The sequence below is a fragment of the Gobio gobio genome, assembly GCF_949357685.1.
Source record: "Gobio gobio genome assembly, chromosome: 1".
NCBI lineage: Eukaryota > Metazoa > Chordata > Actinopteri > Cypriniformes > Gobionidae > Gobio > Gobio gobio.
In genome coordinates, this window is record NC_137097.1 from 79,270,105 (window position 1) to 79,289,802 (window position 19,698).

At 38.8% G+C, this 19,698-nt stretch overlaps 1 protein-coding gene across 1 annotated transcript; it reads left to right on the forward strand.

Annotated features, from left to right (window-relative positions):
• The first annotated feature begins 4,718 nt into the window (after positions 1-4,718).
• Positions 4,719-17,954, forward strand: micall1b.2 (MICAL like 1b, duplicate 2). The gene is made up of 15 exons (XM_079811834.1): positions 4,719-5,327; positions 6,259-6,307; positions 6,550-6,691; positions 6,802-6,860; positions 8,650-8,768; positions 8,918-9,507; positions 9,638-9,807; positions 10,717-10,833; positions 11,133-11,288; positions 15,301-15,395; positions 15,582-15,601; positions 15,650-15,757; positions 16,044-16,158; positions 16,240-16,286; positions 16,364-17,954. The coding sequence occupies exons 1-15, from the start codon at positions 5,185-5,187 to the stop codon at positions 16,495-16,497; spliced, it is 2,064 nt and encodes a 687-aa protein (XP_079667960.1). The 5' UTR covers positions 4,719-5,184; the 3' UTR covers positions 16,498-17,954.
• Positions 17,955-19,698: the final 1,744 nt, after the last annotated feature.

The window sequence follows — 19,698 nt, forward strand, 5'->3', positions numbered from 1 at the left end:
TGGTGAAGAGGAGGGAGATTCAACAATACTCCTCCGATGGTTTTAGCACGCAGGAAAAATGTGTAACAGGCACTTTTGTTTTGTCTTTTCCTTCAAATAAATTTGGCTGAATAAAGTCACAACTCTTCAAACCGAGGATTCTGTTTAAAAATAAACACAAGTAAATTAGATGAAGCCCATGTACATACTCGCTGAGAAGCACACTAGATAGTCGAGGTGAAATGTGTAACATCAGAAGAGAACTTTAACCAACGTCAGAACTACTTTCACTTTCACTTTTGAATCATGTGCCGCTGTTTGTCTCCTGAAGGAGGCGCTGTGACTCCAGAAACACCAGCGAAACAGTGTCAGGTCCGCGTAATGAAATGAAACGTTTTAACTCAATGACATTAATCAGATCTGTAAACAGTATTTTGTTAACATTTAATATAAATGTACACAAACCTTTGGGAATGTATTTGTCTGTCTGTAGTAGACCATCCATTAATGAATGAAGTAAAGTGGGGTTTTCCTGTCAGGTAATAGACAATGTATATACAGGTGCTGGTCATATAATTAGAATATCATCAAAAAGTTGATTTATTTCACTACTTCCTTTCAAAAAGTCAAACTTGTATATTATATTCATTCATTACACACATACTGATATATTTCAAAGGTCTATTTCTTTTAATTTTAATGATTATAACTGACAACTAAGGAAAATCCCAAATTCAGTATCTCAGAAAATTAGAATATTACTTAAGACCAATACAAAGAAAGGATTTTTAGAAATCTTGGCCAACTGAAAAGTATGAATGTACAGCACTCAATACTTAGTTGGGGCTCCTTTTGCCTGAATTACTGCAGCAATGCATAATATATATATATATATATATAATTTATATATATATATTAGGGGTGTAACGGTACGTGTATTCGTTTCGGTACAGGACTTTCGGTATGGTGCACTCGTGTACTGAACGGTTATGAATGTAATCTTTAACAGTTAACAGTCGGCTTGTTTTAAGCGCGGAACACACTTCAATCCTAGTTCCCACACGAACATATTAAGTATTCAGTCCATTTTATCACGAAATTCAAACGATAAATGCTGTTTTAACGCTCTTTAATGTGACGTGACTGATGGACGCGTATCAGTTCAACTTAAAGCGGCAGTGCGAGTGAATGCGATCATCTCTTCCTAAGAATAAACATAAATTAATACATCTTAAGGTATGTTGAGGATACATTAGGCTACAACTTACTGAAATATATCATATGTCGTGTAATCGCTACATCTGTGTTTCAACCGCGGAAAGACAATAAAACAGCTGTGTCATGCAGAATCACGTTTACTCAGCAGTCATTCAGTGTCCACAGCTGTAGCTCACTAGAGAAATCAACTCTTTCACTGAATACATGCACTATATTAGCCGTTATATTCATTATATTAGCCGTTATATATTCATTATATACTACTTAGCCTGTTAGTGATGTCTTGTTTATTTAATGTATGTTTAAATAAACCTGTCATGAAAATTACAGCCACTAAATGATTATATTTCAACAACGAATACAAATAATTAGATTTAGAAGTTAATGCAAAAACTGCCTTATGTGAATCTTATGAGTGTTGATTATTATATCTAAAAATAAATAGCAACTGAATTTAGGCTAATAGTTTGGGCTCTGTTGTTAATCTTTAATAGCTATATGTAAGTAAGGGCTCCCTATATAGTTTACAGCATTATCTTTAAGAAACTTTTAGTTATAATTTAATACATTTAAGGACAGACACAATTTTTTTCTTTAAACCACTGTTGAATAAAAATTAATAAAAAGCAATTTTATAAAACTGCTGTACCGAATCTGTATCGAACTGGGACTTCAAAACCAAGGTACGTACCGAACCGTCAGTTTTGTGTATCGTTACACCCCTAATATAGGCTATATATATATATATATATATATATATATATATATATATATATATATATATATATATATATATATATATATATATATATATATATATATATATATATATATATATATATATATATATATATAATTATATTATTGGATATATTTTTTATTATTATTATTATTATTATTGTTTTTTTTTTGTTTTGTTTTTCCATATATACAATTGTCTTCATTTACTGTGTACTTACTTCATTACATTTACTTCATAGCCTGTATGTACTTTCTCGAGAGAGAGAGGGAAAAAAAAACAGTTCCATTGAGACCATTTTCAGGAAATTACATCATTTGTTTTTTCCGCTGGAACTGAAGTAAGCTTCAACTCTCACTCTATACTTTTTTTTTTATTTTTTAAATGTTATCCTTTTTGCCTGAGGAACCGGGACGTGTGAGGGAGTCGCCTGTCAATGACATCATATCTGCGTTCCCCTTGGTTTCCAACATGGAGAAGCGATTTCCTCTCACTGCAGTGTGAACAAGTGTCATAGCAGCCGCCGAGAGAATGCACAGAGTAACATAATCCCATCATCAACACACTCAGATGTGTCTAATATGATCAACAGAGCTGCTTTACCTCATTGTCACAATTCACCAGTGTGAGTGCCCATGATCACCACCAGAGGGCACTCCAACCCGGACTGTCATTCTATCATAGACTACATTACCCATAATCCTTTGCACTCACTGTTTACACACGTGTCTCATTACCTCACTACCTCTGCCTATATGTACCATGTTCACTCTGTCATTCACGGTGAAGTCTTGTTTGTTGTAACACTGCATTTCTGAGTATTGTCCCTGGTTTCTTGTCTCTTGGTCTTGGATTACTTGCCTGTTCCGTGGATTATCCTGTCTCTCCTGCCTTGTTTGCCTGTTTGGACTGCTTGCCTGTGTATGACCTGTTGCCTGCTTCAGACTACAGTAACGTTAATAATCACATCCATCAACATGATTTCTGCCCGAGTCCTATCCCGAATCTTTCCCACTGGCTGTGAGCTGAAGACCACATGTCCCAAGATTCTGTGCTTCTGGCGTCATCAAGCTACGCCTTTGTTTTGCATAGGCAACTCTAGCGGATGGAAAAGTTACATAGTGTACCTTTAAACATGTAACTATTGTAACATGTAACCTTGACCAATATCCTAATAGTTAAACATGTAACTCTTTTGGTAGAATGCTAAAAACAATTTTTTCCCCAAAAATTATGAAGCCAAAATGTTACCACATAACAGGAATGACCCCACAGTTTATAATGTTTTTTATTAGTTGCAGGTTTTGTGCAGTTGTCCCTGACTGAATGCAGTCATTAACTTCGAAAGAACATGTGAAAGTGTTGCTACTAAAAATGAGCAACAAAAAAAATTGTCAATAAAAATTGTGTTTTCCCGGCAAGAAGGTAAACAGATTATCTTTTTTTACGATTTCACGATTACATGGTATTTCACAAACTATTCTCTGCCCAAATTAATCAACCGTGCTGCAAGAATGTGAGTAGTGACAACACCACTCAGGATCGGCTGCCAGTTTCTCTGTAGCTTGCTAAATGTGCTTTTTGAGCAATGGGAACACACATTAATAATACAATATACAGAAATATCTGATCTTCTTCCATAATGCAGTCGTGATTTCGCATATCCTGTGTAAACTCTTGCATTACCAAGGCAACGACTGACTAATTTGTATTTCATTCCAAACAGCTCCTTTATTATCCCACATAGCAACATCGTGCCGCCCCAGATCTGGCCCACATCTGGCACATGTAATAACTCCACAAACAGCATTACCAGCTTCACACATTACTAACCAGCTAGGAGTTATTGAGAATTATGTTGATGTTTTATTGAAAATAATAGATTGTCATTATGTGGATCAGTGTTTCTTTTAGTTGGGCAGTTTGACTCTTGGTCTTTATAATAGTGTTCATCAAAACACATAATTTGCTGCAAAGGAAGCCAGAAAAAATGATGATCAGGTGATATTTTTAAAAGTAGAATGATTCACTGGTCTAATTTCTGACCAAAGGTTATTTTTTATTAATAGATTACTTTCACTAATGACAATTTCATGCCACAGATCAGACATTCTGAATTTAGATTTTTAAATACATTGCAAGAAAAGAAATGGTCACATGCTTCATGCAGCAATGCGCAAGCCACCATAGTATGAAACTCATGACTCCCAGCATGCATTGCAGCATTAAGTATGTCACCATTGTCGAAGACAAAATTTTTAATCAGTAAATATTTGCCAAAACACAATATTTCTTCACTGTTAATAGTTGCAAGGTAAATTAATATAAGGATGTGGTGCTGGATTGACAAGCTTGGGCCAGTCCATGGCTAAATAAATAAATGAATTAATAACCTTACTGGTACTGGGAAAATGCCCTGAATGCCCGATTACAATTCCAGCCCTGATGCTGGGTTAATTTAATATATTAGAGATACCTATTTGCTGTAAATTATGTAAAGCTCTTTGAATTGTGATCTCTCTCTATATTTACTGTGTCTCATGTGATCCAGCAGGTGGCGTGAGATATGTGAAAACTCCCCGCATCAGGTGTGTGTGTGTGTGTGTGTGTGTGTGTGTGTGTGTGTGTGTGTGTGTGTGTGTGTGTGTGTGTGTGTGTGTGTGTGTGTGTGTGTGTGTGTGTGTGTGTGTGTGTGTGTGTGTGTGTGTGTGTGTGTGTGTGTGTGTGCGCGTGCGTGCGTGTGTGTGTCGCATGCGTACAGCCAGCCCTCCCTCTCGAGTTTTTTTTTCAACCACAACCTGAAGGGAAATGTCAGGCAGGCTCGAGCAGAAGGAGTTTGTTTCTTTGTGTTTGTAGGTTTGTTTTCAGACGTGTTGAAGTTTCTTTAGAAGTATTTTAAGAACTCGTCCGCTAGTTTTTGGATCTGCCTGTTTATTTGATTCTGTGAACGCGATCATCGGTCGGTTTGATCCTCAGTAAAGTTTACCGTTAAACCGGAGCAACGGGTCGACGGACCGACACTGAAAACAGAAACGCGGATCCCGAACGGTTTGAGTTCTGATGGAGTTGTTTGCACATTTATAAAAGAGAGGGTGTTTGCAGCCGTTTGAATGGAAGGGAACTGGAATTTAAACCCGAAACCGATGAACAGAGACATGACTGACTCCCTCTTTGTCTATTCCTGTGTGAAGAAGCGCGTCCTCGAGCTTTAACCAGTGACTGAAGTAAAGAAGTGTTTTTTTCCGGTCATGTGTTCAGTGAGAGCTCTTCAGGACTGGTGTCGAGATGTTTGTGAAGGTTACTCTGATGTTCAGATCACAGATATGAGCTCCTCACTCACAGATGGACTGGCTTTCTGTGCGATCATCCACAAACACAGACCCGAGCTACTGTAAGAGTTTAATATGAGTTTAAAATGATCTAAGAATCATGAGTTTAATATGATCTACTGTAAGAATCATGAGTTTAATATGATCTACTGTAAGAATCATGAGTTTAATATGATCTACTGTAAGAATCGAGTTTAATATGATCGGATGTATACATAATGAGTTTAATATGATCTACTGTAAGAATCGAGTTTAATATGATCTAAGAATCATGAGTTTAATATGATCTAAGAATCATGAGTTTAATATGATCTACTGTAAAAATCATGAGTTTAATATGATCTATACATCGTGAGTTTCAGCACCAATTCATTGAATCATGAGTGTTTTAATATGATAATGATATCATTCAATTAAATTATGGCACCGCTCATAAAGTACAATGGTATATTGTATGGTAGTTGTTCAGTGCTATGTTATAATCTGATAATAATAATAAACGGCTTTTATGAACATGTGAACAGTATGTTGACAGTTGACCACAGTATTATATGGTTGTTAATATAGTTTCCAAACAATAAACAGGGTTGTTTTTGCCTTATTGTTAAATGTTAAATAGTAATGGTCAGCTTTTTAAAAGTATTTTAATAAATGCATGATTTGTGATATGCAGAATAAAACAGAATGAAATTGTAGCAATTTTCACAAATGTGAGTGTCAAATATTAAATATTATATCAGTTGCACATTTTAACTGTTCACATTCCTACATATACATTTGATGATTTTTTAAAATATATTTGCAATAGTTTGGACCCCCACACATCCTCCTCCTGCCCTGATTTGAAAACTCTTGCTCTGCATTACTTAAGTGTAGATATTAGAAGTGTTTTCTGGTCTGTTTAGAAACATCTTGTGTGAGGTTCTTCTCATATCCAGATGTTTCTGCATGTGTCTGATGTATCTTCATCTCTCTGTTTGTTTCTCTCTGCAGAGATTTTCACTCTCTGTCCAAACACAACGTCTACGAGAACATGCGTCTGGTGAGTGTCTGTAGAGTTCAGCTGGACTTCAGTTTCTGTAGCTGAAGATGTTGAAGCTTCACATGTGAGATGGAGGAATCTGTTCAGACAAAATAGCTCCATTTATCCGTAGAAATGACAATAAAGCATCTCAGACCTCAGGTTTTTGCTCCAGAGAAACTCCCTGTGATTACTGTACCTGTGATGAAGGTCTAGTTGAGTAGTTTGTCCATCTCATGTCCTTTATGTCTCTTCATCATCAGGCGTTTGTGGTTGCGGAGCGTGAGCTGGGAATTCCTGCTCTGCTGGATCCGGATGAGCTGATGTGTGTGGAAGAGCCGGATCTTCTGTCCATCATCACTTACGTCTCTCAGCTCTACTGTGTCTTCAGTGGAAAACCTCATGGTACGGATCATGAGAGGCTGTTAACTACTGAAGATCTCACATGTTCTTCATGACTCATTAGAGCTGAAATCTGTGATTTTAACTGATTGATAATCTCTGGATCTGATCAGATAGTCAGAAGATTCCTAAACCTGGCAGCGCCAGAACACAAGAACAGACACACACTCAGGTATCTATCTATCTATCTATCTATCTATCTATCTATCTATCTATCTATCTATCTATCTATCTATCTATCTATCTATCTATCTATCTATCTATCTATCTATCTATCTATCTATCTATCTATCTAGAGTTTGTCTGACTCTCAGTCTGTCCATTTGTTTTTCTGTCCTTCTGTTTTTTCGTCTGACTGTCTCTGTCCGTTTTTCTGTCTGTCTGTCTGTCTGTCTGTCTGTCTGTCTCTGTCTGTCCGTTTGTCTGTCTGACTGTCTCTGTCTGTCTGTCTGTCCGCCTGCCTGTCTCCCTGTCTGTCCGTTTGTCTGTCTGTCCATCTGTCTGTCTGTCCGTCCTTATGTCTGTCCGTCTGTCTGTCCATCCATCTGTCTGTCCATCTGTCTCTGTGTCTGTCCATCCTTATGTCTGTCTGTCCGTCCATCTGTCTGTCTGTCTCTGTCCATCCGTCTGTCCATCTTTCTGTCTGTTTTTCTGTCCATCCTTATGTCTGTCCGCCTGTCTGTCTGTCCATCTGTCTCTTTCTGTCCTTCTGTCTGTCTGTCCATCCGTCTGTCTCTCTCTCTGTCTTTTTGTCTGTCTGTCTGAATGTTTGTCTGTCTGTTGTCTGAATGTTTGTCCGTCTTTCTGTCTGTCTTCTTTCTTTCTGTTTGTCTGTCTATCTATCTTTCTTTCTGTCCGTCCGTCCGTCCGTCCATCCGTCCATCTATCTCTCTCTGTCCATCTGTCTGTCATTCTGTCTGAATGTTTCTCTGTCTGTCTGTCTATCTGTCTGTCTGAATGTCTGTCTGTCTGAATGTTTGTCTGTCTGTTTCTCTGTCTGTCTGTCTGTCCTTTTGTCTGTCCATCTGTCTGACTGTCTATCTTTGTTTGTCTGTCCGTCTGTCCTTCTGTCTCTCTGTCTGTCTGTCCTTCTGTCTGTCCATCTATCTGTCTGTCTATCTTTATGTTTGTCTGTCTATCTTTGTGTCTGTCTGTCTGTCTGTCTGTCGGTCCGTCAAGTCAAGTCAACTTTATTTATATAGCGCTATTAACAATGCAGATTGTTTCAAAGCAGCTTTACAGTGTTAAACAGGAAAATAATGCAACAGAATTGTATTAAGCCGTATAGCCATTCCGGAGAAAACGCTGATGTCATCAGTTCATTTCAATTATCATAGTGACAATGTGGGCTTTAGATCAGTAATTTAGTTTATATGGTTAATTTAGTTTAATAATTCGATTTATTTGTGTCCCAAACTGAGCAAGCCAAGCCAGAGGCGACAGTGGCAAGGAAACCAAAACCCCATCAGGTGACCTAATGGAGAAAAATAAACCTTGGGAGAAACCAGGCTCAGTCGGGGGGCAGTTCTCTGGCCAATTAACAAACAGCGTATGATTATTATTCTGACAACTTTACAGATCAGAGGTCATAATAGATCGAAATATTCGAAAGATCGGAGGCAACACGCCGGAGACGGGTTTATTGAGGATGACATATCGATTTAAGTATTATTAAATTGTAATGTTCGAACAATCGGAGTCAACACGCCGGAGACGGGTTTATTGAGGATGCCGTGTCAACGAGGCAATTTCAGTCCGTCTGTCTGTCTATATGTCTGTCCTTCTGTCTCTCTCTCTGTCTGTTTGCCTGTTTATATTTATGTCTGTCTGTCTGTTTGTCTGTCTATCTTTATGTCTGTCTGTGCGTCCCTCTGTCCGTTTGTCTGTTCATCCATCCATCCATCCGTCTGTCTGTCTGTCTCTCAGTCTGAAAATGCATCTCTCTGCTCTCATTCTCTCAGTTCTCAACAGACGTGATCAGATCTTCAGATAAAAGTGTCTGTAGTGTCTGTCACACACATGTTCATCTCATTCAGAGGGTTCTGGTGAAGGGACGCCTGTATCACCGCTCCTGCTTCAGGTAAAACACACACACATCCAACACACACACACACACACACACACACACACACACACACACACACACACACACACACACACACACACACACACACACACACACACACACACACACACTGATAGTGCTGATTGTCTCATGGTGTGTTTCAGATGCAGTCGCTGCCGTCGCTCTCTGCTGCCGATGTCTTTCACAGAAGACAGTGAGACGGGTTCACTGCAGTGCAGTTATCCATGCAGACCTGCTCCTCAACACGACCGGCCCGCAGATACTGCTGAGACAGGAGACAGAAGAGAGACAGACGGAGACAGAAGAGAGACAGACAGATACAGAAGTGAGACAGACGGAGACAGAAGTGAGACAGAAGGAGACAGAAGAGAGACAGAAGGAGACAGAAGAGAGACAGACGGAGATAGAAGTGAGACAGACGGAGACAGAAGTGAGACAGAAGGAGACAGAAGAGAGACAGGCGGAGACAGAGGAGAGACAGACAGAGACAGAAGAGAGACAGATGGAGACAGAAGTGAGACAAACGGAGACAGAAGAGAGACAAACGGAGACAGAAGAGAGACAGAAGGAGACAGAGGAGAGACAGATGGAGACATGATGACTGAAAGTCATTTCTCCACCTCATCAGAGACTAACATACAAGGACCTCCCAAACCTGCTCCCAGAAAGAGGGCGCAGCCTCAGGAACCTTCTTGCCCCACCCCCAAATCACAGGACCATCGCCCTGACAACGGTTAGAATCTTCACTCCGGTTTTGCTATATAACAGTTACTTTTGTTACAGTGTAAACATCATAAACAAACAGTTCCAGTTCTATGTTCTGATTATTACAGTGATGGTTTACCTTAATGTCCTCATCTCAGTCTCGTCTCAGAGCGCCGTCCGTAAGGATCATCCCTGGATGAAGCTGATTGATCCGGGTCCCTGGTCTCGTCTTCCTCCGGTTCCGGCTCCATCTGCTCGTTCCCGCCACTGCCCTGCGACATTTAACCCCTTCCTGAAGGATGATGAGGACGAGTCCAAGGATAAAAAGGTACTGAATGAATCAGCCGTTCATCATGTGACCCTGCTGATCCTCATAAAACCGGATTAAAAGTCTGTTTAACCTCGATTCTACAAGATTCAACATTCACATTCTCTGTTATATAGAGAATAAACCTTGCAATGGAATGTAAACCTGTTTAAACATGTGCATTAAATTTGTAAGATAAACAAAATAAAGAATGTCTAGTCAAAATAGCAGTACAGTTAGTAAAGGTCAAAACAGAAGGAAGAGCTAGACTGTAAACCTGTAGTGGTTTCTGAAGGACTGGCACAAGCCCACAGGTTTGTGAAACCAGCACTGGTTCTTCTCCAGCTGAAGCTGGTTTATATTTAGACTTGTGTTCTGGGAATAGAGTTGCTGGCGTTGGCAGAGACGCTCAGTATCAGGTTTATCTGAGAAACACACTGGTTCTGATTATTACACACCCTCTGACTGAGACTCGACTGAACAAACCATTTGCTCTTAGATAGTAAAGAAAGTGTCTCAAACGCTGTCAGCTTTATCAAGATCTTCAACAGTCTCAAACTTCTCCTAATTCTTCACCCAGTCATGAGATCAGAGCCGAATCTAGACCCTCAGAAACCAGACTAGACCAGACTCAGACAAAGAACCAGGATCTCCTTTTTAAAGAACATGATGCAGCATTAACTTCCCTCTCAGAGTCATGTGATGTCTGTATTGGTTAAAGTGATTATCACCTTTAACTAGTTGATGTGTGTGAGCAGAATCACATGATCAGACGTCTGAAGCTCAGACTGAAGAGTCACGGCTTGTGGTTGTGGGTTGTTGTTGTTGTTCTTTGCAATCTCATGAGATAATGTGTGTGTGTGTGTGTGTGTGTGTGTGTGTGTGTGTGTGTTAACATCAGACCATCTCTGTGTTTCTCTCTTTATCAAGCAAAACCCTTTCAGTTTCAAAACGTCAGTTGCACACAAACCACAGACCTCATCTTCGGTTCCCAGCATGCATCAGGCTGCAGCTCCTGCCCACGGTTTCCCGCTCATCAAGAGGAAGGTGAGACAGAAACTGTCGTAGTACAAGACAGAGAAACAAGAATACTTCAGTTGAGCAATTCTTATACTTAAAACTTTGATAACCCATTAGTGAATGTGAGTTTTAATTCAGTTTTAGATGTAAAACTATTTTAAATGTGTCCAAACCTTAAATGATTTTGACATTTAACACATTAATAAAGTACAAATCCAACACGGGATCACAGCATTCCCATCTGCTCCATGAGGTTTGGGATTGAGCCATCAGATGTTGAGATGTTTGTTCTTCTCTGACTGAAGGATGATTGATTGTGTGTTCAGGTGATCACAGACACACTCGTGTCAGAGAAGGAGGTGTGTGAGGAGCAGAAGGACCTGGAGGAGCGTCTGCTGAAGCTGGAGAGGAGAGGAGTGGAGCTGGAGAGAGAGATGAGGAGACGAACGGATGGTGAGAAACACCTGAACCTCCTCACAACAGCAGACACGCTAATAATAATAATCTTTATTTTATACAGCGTCTTTAAAAAGTGCATCTCAAAGCACTTTACAAGCATAAACATATAAAAGGCACACAATACATGTAACGGACAAAAAAGAAAATAATAAAAATCCCATAAACGCCATTCTGAAAAACTGGGTTTTAAGAGCAGATTTAAACACAGTAAGAGAATCAGCATGGGAAGTGAAGTCCATAGTTTAGGTGCACATGTGGAGAAGGCCCGGTCACCCATAGAGCGTAGACGGGTAGAAGGAACAACTAAAAGACCCGAATCAGAGAAGCGGAGATCATGTCGAGGCGTGTAAACAGTTAAAAGTTCAGACAAGTAATGAGGAGCTAAGCCAGTCCCTCTAGAAAAACGCGATTATGCGATTGCAGAATTCAGTGCAAATCAGCCAAAGTCTGCATATTTATGCGGGAGGCCGCATTTTTTCAAATACGCCACATAAATTGCTGATTTCCGCACGCAAAATATGCGGGGCTTGCATGATTTCATAATCCCCACATTTTCGTTGCAAAAAAGTCACATATATATTAGCAGAAAGTTGAAAAATGTTGCGTTTACTTCACACAAGACCAGCCATTTCCCCTATTGCCATGGGAACGTGAAGTGATGTCGACGTGAACATCATCGAAAAGCTGCAAACCCCGCCAGTGTTAGAGGCGACGCAGTTGTAGGCTGAATCCGAAATCACCCCCTATACCCTCATTTAGGGCATTATTTCAGGGGACATCCATTTGTAGTGGTGTCTGAAACCATAGTAGACGTTATCGAGTGCACTCATTCAATCCCACATTGCACCGCAATAACGAGTGTACAGCTGATGTACACACAACGGCTGTCCGACTTCACACACTCGTTTTCATTCACCTCTTCAAGCAGGGACGTCACTAGGATTGGAAGACAGGGGGGGCTTAGCCCCCAGGGTATTTGTAACTTGCGTTTGCAAAATCTTTGCACTCACATCTAGAGCTACACTTATGTCAATAACCAGTCAAGAAACCAAGATGTTAAGTAAACGAGACAGATATATACTCTTCTTCCATTTCTACTCTGTTAGTACTCTGTTCTACTAAAGTTACTGTAATGTTAGCTTTTAGACACATCAAAGCTGATTGGGGAATTTACTTAGGCCAGACTTTGCTCCTGATGAGTTACTATAAGCAATGACTTAAATGCTATCTGTCTGCTCATGTAAATGTATGATAAAGTATTGGCATACAATATTTAATTCCTCTCTATCTAAGATAAGTTGTCCACAGAATGCTATTTAATTACACAGAACCGCATGTATTCAACCCATTTTTGAGCTAAAATACAAATATACAGCTAAACCTAAATTGAGCTAAACCTATACAAATACCACAGCTGTACAATTTTCACACCCTATACTAAATTTACCCTATACAATAGCCTAATGACATAACATTATTTAATATTTGAATCACAGCTTATATGGTGTTTTGACATCGACAACAAGTGCATTTTACCTCAAACTTGCGACTAGTTAACTTTCTAAAGTAGCAATCGCTTCTCGGGTCGACATTAACACACGGTGTCGGTGTGCACGGAGGGGAGGGGCTGTGTGTGTGTGTGTGTGTGGGGCGCGCGTATGTGTGAGAGACGCAGGGAAAGGAAATTCAGCTGAACGTTATTTGGTCTATGAAAGACATTGATAAAGACGAAAACTACGGACATTTAATATATAATTTTATTTCAGTTAGTTTTGCCAAACACATATTACAGATTTGGTTAGTTATCGTTTTTTTGTAATTCCTCGTTCTTATTTTTATTTCAGTTAACGACAACCCACCTAGTTTTCGCTTTTTCGTTCGTTTTCGTTAACAATTATAACCTTGGTAACGACGAGACGAGATGAATCCTCCAGTTACGCTCTGAAAGCTGCCACAGTTCACACCAATGAGACGACGCAGTGCATCGTCTTGATAGCACAACGTAGGCCTACTTCTGTCCAACTTCCGACTTTTTGGCTACTTTTTTTTTGTAGCTGGATAAGTGTATATATATATATATAATTTGTTGTGTCTAAATATGAATGAGGATACGGTTATTGATAAATTGAATTGTAATTGTTGTTCTTATTATCATTTAGGGGGGCTTAGGAACATTTTGGGGTAGCTTCAGCCCCCCTAAAATAGGCCTAACGACGTCACGTCCCTGCCTTCAAGTGAACTGTATTACTGGACTAACGCAGGGAATAGTGATTGAGGTTTTAGGGGGCGATTTCGGATTCAGCCCCTGTTTTCATTTTCACAGTGGACTTTTGTCGTTTCATTCAGGAGTTGACTTTACTCAACTTTACAGTTGTAAGATTGCACTTTTTTGTTACCAGTGGGTTAAATCATACTAGTTTCAAAAACCTTACAGTTGTTAGTACATTAGTAGTATGTACATTTACATTACAGTACTTTGTGCATTGGAAGCACTTATTTTAACAGATGTCAGTTTTGTATAGCTACCTCTTTAAAACAGGAAGAACTTTTTTTTTTTAAATTTAAATTAATTTTTACAGAAGTTGTAGCATATTCCTTTTGTAAAGCTAAAGAACTTGTTTGACTCATCAATGTTTTGTAAGTTTGAGCCGTGTGTTTATTAAGTTCTGAAATAAAACAAGATGAGAACTTAAATATTCCCAACACTTTCTGTGATGTAGTATGACTGCTTATCATAGGACGTAATAAGAAATTACTCTTTACATTAAGGTAGTACCCTAGTGAGAACAGGGTGTTGGGGGAATCACTTTTTTTTTTTTTTTTTTCTCATCAAACCACAGTTTTTGCAAGTTCCTGCAATTTAATCGTATATAATTGCATAAATATCCTGAATCGCATTTTTTAAGAAAACTTGCCGCAAAATCAAGGATTTTGCCCGCAACAATCACAAAAAAATCTGCATTTTTCCTGAAGGACTGCTAAGCCATGTAGGGCCTTGTAAGTCAGCATGAGAATTTTTAAATCAATGGGGAACCTGACAGGAAGCCAGTGCAATGACTCTAAAACTGGAGTGATGTGTTCGCTTGTCCTGGACCTTGTAAGAATTCTAGCAGCAGAATTCTGAACTGACTGGAATTTATTTAAGGTAGTTTTTGAGACCCCAGCCAGAAGAGCGTTGCAATAATCAATGTGTGAAAATACAAAAGTGATAATAAATCTTTCAGCAATAGAAACTGATAACATGGGCCATAGTTCTGCAATATTTCTGAGGTGAAAACAATTTTTTTGGCTGTATTTGGACATTGGGGTCAAATGATAAATTTGTGTCAAATATCACCCCCAAATTTTTTTATTTAGCTTGAAACTCCAGAGCAGAGCCTTCAATTTTTAGAGCTAAATGACTAGATGTATTGATTTGGTGGGGTGAACCAATAAGCATTATCTCTGTTTTATCACTATTGAGACAGAAAATTTGCTTAAACATTATACAAATTGTGAGATGGTGGTCCAGTGGGTTAAACCACTGAACTGATACGCAGAAGGTTGCTGGTTTGATCCCAGTGGTCACCACCAGTGTGTGCTTGAGCAAGGCACTTTACTCCATGTTGCTCCAGGGGGATTGTCCCTGTAATAAGGGCACTGTAAGTCACTTTGGATAAAAGCGTCTGCCAAATGCATAAATATAAATTTGCCATTTGCCAGTGAAATTTTAATTCATTGGACACTTGATGTGGCAGCAACTAATGAACTAATGAGTGGATCTAAAAAGGGCTTTATTAGTATTTTTATTTCTGATGTGTCACTGTGTGGTGTTGTGCTGATTAAACACAAAAGATTTACATCTACAAAAACAGAGCTTTTAATCTCAAAGAGTGAAGACAGAAGATTACAGCTCAGCTTTGACTTAGATGAGTAAAAGAAAATAACCCATATATAATAACATGGTTCCCTCTTGTGGCCATTATGTGAATTGTACTCCAACATAAAGTATTGTAGTAAGGATCGCACACACAGCTAGTGTTCAATAATCATCAGATCAGCTGGACTGAAGCTTGTTTGTCTGGAGTCTGGTTCATTCTGATTCATAAGAAGAACATGTTAGTGCGCAGAGATGCAGAGCTGGTGTATATGTGAGTACACAAACACACACACTGACTGGTATATGCTATTATTATGAGGTCTTTCCATAGACGTAATATTTTTATGCTGAAATAACTTTTTTCATTAAAACATTGTTTAGTATGTTTAAATAGCCTTTTGAATTATAAGGATGTTATTAGCATTTGAATTAGCATGATATTACATTTGCATGTAAGAAAAGTTCGGTTTTATGAGGGCAATTTTTTCACGTCAAAACAACATGAATACACATCATGTTGACAAGAATTGTGTGTGTGTGTGTGTGTGTGTGTGTTCAGGTTGAGACAGTGCCGTCTGGAACAGCGACAGGTGGATGTAGAGTTTGAGCTCAGGTGCCTCTTCAACAAACCAGGTGACGAACTCAATCACTCCATCACTCCATTTATCCCTTCGTTGTGTCACACAGGTGTCTCGCTCTGCTCCCACGGCTCTTGGCCCCGTCCTGCTTCACTTCACTTCTTCTTATCTAATTTAATTTTGCTTCTCAAATAAATATATCTTGATTTATGAACGTTTAGATATTTGTGCTGGAAAACAAGAGAAAAAAAATGAAGTAAATCACTTTTTTTCAGTGTTTGGATTATTTGAGTATAAAGTGTCGGTAGTTTTTAGTTTCTGATGAATGTGTGATTGTTCAGAGGAAGACTGGAGCTCCGATGACAGACAGCAGGAACATCAGCTCATGTCCCACCTGCTGTCAATCATCCAGCAGAGGAATGACATCATCAGCAGCCTGGATCTGGACAGACAGAGGTCAGAGGTCACCTGACCCCAGCAGTGCGAGGTCACGTGATAATCATGTGTTATTGATGTATGTGTTGTGTTCTTCATCAGGGAAGTGGAGGAGGACATGATGCTGTCTGCTGTGATCCAGAGGACAGGTGAGAAACTCTTTCACTCTCACTGATATACTTCATCACAATCAGTGTTTTCAAGTTGTTTTTAGATTTACTTTAAGATTTTCTCTCTTCAGACCTCCTGACACAGACAGACAAAGAGCTGGAAAGATTCAGCAGGAAGTTTAAAGGCCTTCAGATGTTCAAGGCATCCAGCCGTAGGACTAAAAACAGCAGCAGAAAGAAAAGCAGCTGAAGGAGAGAATGAGACTGTAGATCAGGGGTCTCAAACTCAGCCCTAATCAAGCCCGTCTGAAACAGCTAATGAAGGTCTTCAGGATTATAAGAAAGTTCCAGGTAGTTAAAGCTAAACTCTGCAGGATGTTGGTCCGAGCTGAGTTTCAGATGGGTGCTGTACAAGCTTATTAAATAAAGCAAAGCTGCATTTCTCAGTGGGACTTGTGGAGCTGAAACTTGTAATACCTGCAAAACAAATGGTGTAAAACGTTCTAAAACCAAAGCAGACATTACAGATCCATCTGTCTTGTTGTTGAAAGTAGAAGTGCCTTGAATGTCAGAAATAGAATGGAGCTTACGTTTACCATCGGTGACTCTACGAATCCAAAGTAGACAGGGTGTAAAACCTGAAAATTAACTGACAATGCACCAGAAAAGACACGCAAGTAACACTGAGCCTGAAGAAAACTATCAAAAATGAGTCTGTCGCTTAATCAAACTGTATAAAGCGTGTTTGATGTTTGTGTAAATATGAGAAATACTGTGAACTGCTCGCCACACCTCAGATGACTCGACGCTGAAACAGACTTCTCCACCTGCATGAACTGGGTGCTTGTTCAGAGCTAGTGCCAGTTTGGAGTTTGTTCGACTGTCAAGCCTTCTAAGAACCGGTTTGTCTTTCCACAGGCTCGAAAGCCACCACAGAGTCAGGTCTTGCGTCACTGTATACGTCTCATTTAAAAGCTTTACTGAGAATTTTTTTTTTTTTTTTAAACATTGAAAGCTCATAAAGCAATTATAATAGGTTACTTCGTGGCTTTCAGAACTGAACTTATTCCTGATTCAAGCAGAATCAGAATAAAATGAAACCAGACAAAAACAATGAGTGGTTAATAAAAGGAGTAATGAGTTTAATCAATCAGTTGAAGCAAATACAAAAAAAAAATTAAAAGAGAAAACAAACAAGAATCTCTCTTTACTGGAAGTGTAGAAAAAAAATGTAGAAAGAGTTAAAAATTACTTAAGTTTCATGTAAAAGTGTTTTGGCCTCTTCTTCAGCTCGGCTTGAATGTTTCTCTCCAGTGTGGATCCTCTCGTGTGTTTTCAGATGTCCTGACAGACTGAATATCTTGTCACAGTGTGAACACTTGTAAAATTTGTCTCCAGTGTGGATCCTCTCATGTGTATTCAGACCAGATGACTGACTGAATCTCTTGTCACAGTGTGAACACTTGTAAGGTTTTTCTCCAGTGTGAATTCTCTGGTGCAGTTTTAACTCACTCCCTGTAGTAAAAGTCTTCTCACACTCAAAGCACATGTACTCTCTCACACCAATGTGTATTTTCTGATGTATTTGTAAATTATACAGCAGTGGAAAACTCTTTCCACAAACAGAACATGAATGTGGCTTCTCCTTCGTATGAACTGTCAGGTGTTTCTTCAGGTGTGATGCACTAATAAATGTTTTGCTGCATTGATCACATGTGAACGGCTTCTCTCCAGTGTGAACTCTCATGTGAATCTCGAGACTCTGTTTGTATGGGAAACTCTTCCCGCACTGATCACATGTGAACGGCTTCTCTCCAGTGTGAACTCTCATGTGAACCTCTAGATTATATTTCCTTGTGAAACTCTTTCCACACTGAGTGCAGGTTGTAGATTTCTTGGCTCTTGTTTTCTTTATAAATGTCTTTTTAGTCTTTGAGCGACTCAAAGGTTTTTCTCCAGGTTTGTCATGATGTTCCTCCTCCACTTCACTCAGTTCTTCATTCTCCTCACTCACTTCCATCACGTCTGACATCAAAGAAATTTTTTTTTTTATTTCATTTTCAGTAAATCAAAATAATTAAAAGAGAAAAATATTAAGTGAGAGGACATACAAGTGAGATGTAACATGTAATAAAGTAAAATATTATGATAATTTTGATGCCTCAGTTCCAGTAATGAGGTTCACTGACTTTCCAAATATTGCACGCGTGTAACGTTACCGAACGGTTTCCGGGTGCAATCTTTAACAGTTCACAGTTGGCTTGTTTTAAGCGCGGAACACACTTCAATCCGATTTCCCACACAAACATAAAGTATTCAGTCCATTTTATCATGAAATTAAAACGATAAATGTCGTTTTGACGCTCTATGTGGCGTGACTGGTCACTGATCACAGTTCAAGTGGCAGCGCGACACGATCCTCTGTGAAGGCGATCGATCATCTCTTACTAAAGAATAAACATGAATGACCATCTGAAGGTATGTTGAGGATACATTACAACTCACTGTCATGTATATATGTGGTGTAATCGCTAAATCAGTGTTTCAATGGCGGAAAGACGTCAATATAACTGCTGTAAACTAAACAATGTCATGTAACGTTATCATCACATTTAACTCAGGCAGTTATTCAGTGTCCACAGAATTTTATTCACTAGAGAGATCAACTCTTTCACTATGCTCTATATTAGCCTATATATTCATTATATTCTACTTAACCTGTTAGTGATGTCTTGATTATTTCATGCATTTTAAATAAACCTGTCATGAAAATGACAGACACTGTGTATAAATTATTATATTTCAACAACGAATTGGAGAAAAAAAAAAACTATTTTATAACTAGATTTAGAAGTGCAAAAATGCAAAAACTGCCTTATGTGAAGTTAACATGTTTGCATACAATGTGTTATTTGAGTGTTGATTATTATACCTAAAAATAAATTGCAACTGAATTTAGGCTAATAGTTTGGGCTCTATTTTGTTAACTTTTAATAATGTGCAAGTAAGGGCTCCCTATATAGTTTACGGAAATATCTTCAATAAACTTTTAGATATAATTAAATTCATTCAAGGACGTACACTTTTTTCTTCTTCTGTAAACCACTGTTAAATTGAGTAATTTTGTAAAACTGCTGTACCGAACTCGTACCAAACCGTCAGTTTTGTGTACCTGTGATAGAGAGGGACACTCTGAAGGGGATAATACTGGTCTGGCAGTTTCCTTTGACAGGGCTCCGGTCAGAGAGAAGTGCACGGAGAAGTTATTCCAGCAAACTTTAATATTGTAGTTTGGGTACAATCATTGGTGTACAAATAGGTATATAGGTGGGGTGTGTGTGTGTGTATGTGTGGTCTATAAAGAAAAAAAGAATAAAATAATATTAATCACAATGTACAAAAGTATAAAGTAATATCCAATGCAATAATAAACATGGAATCAGAATACTGA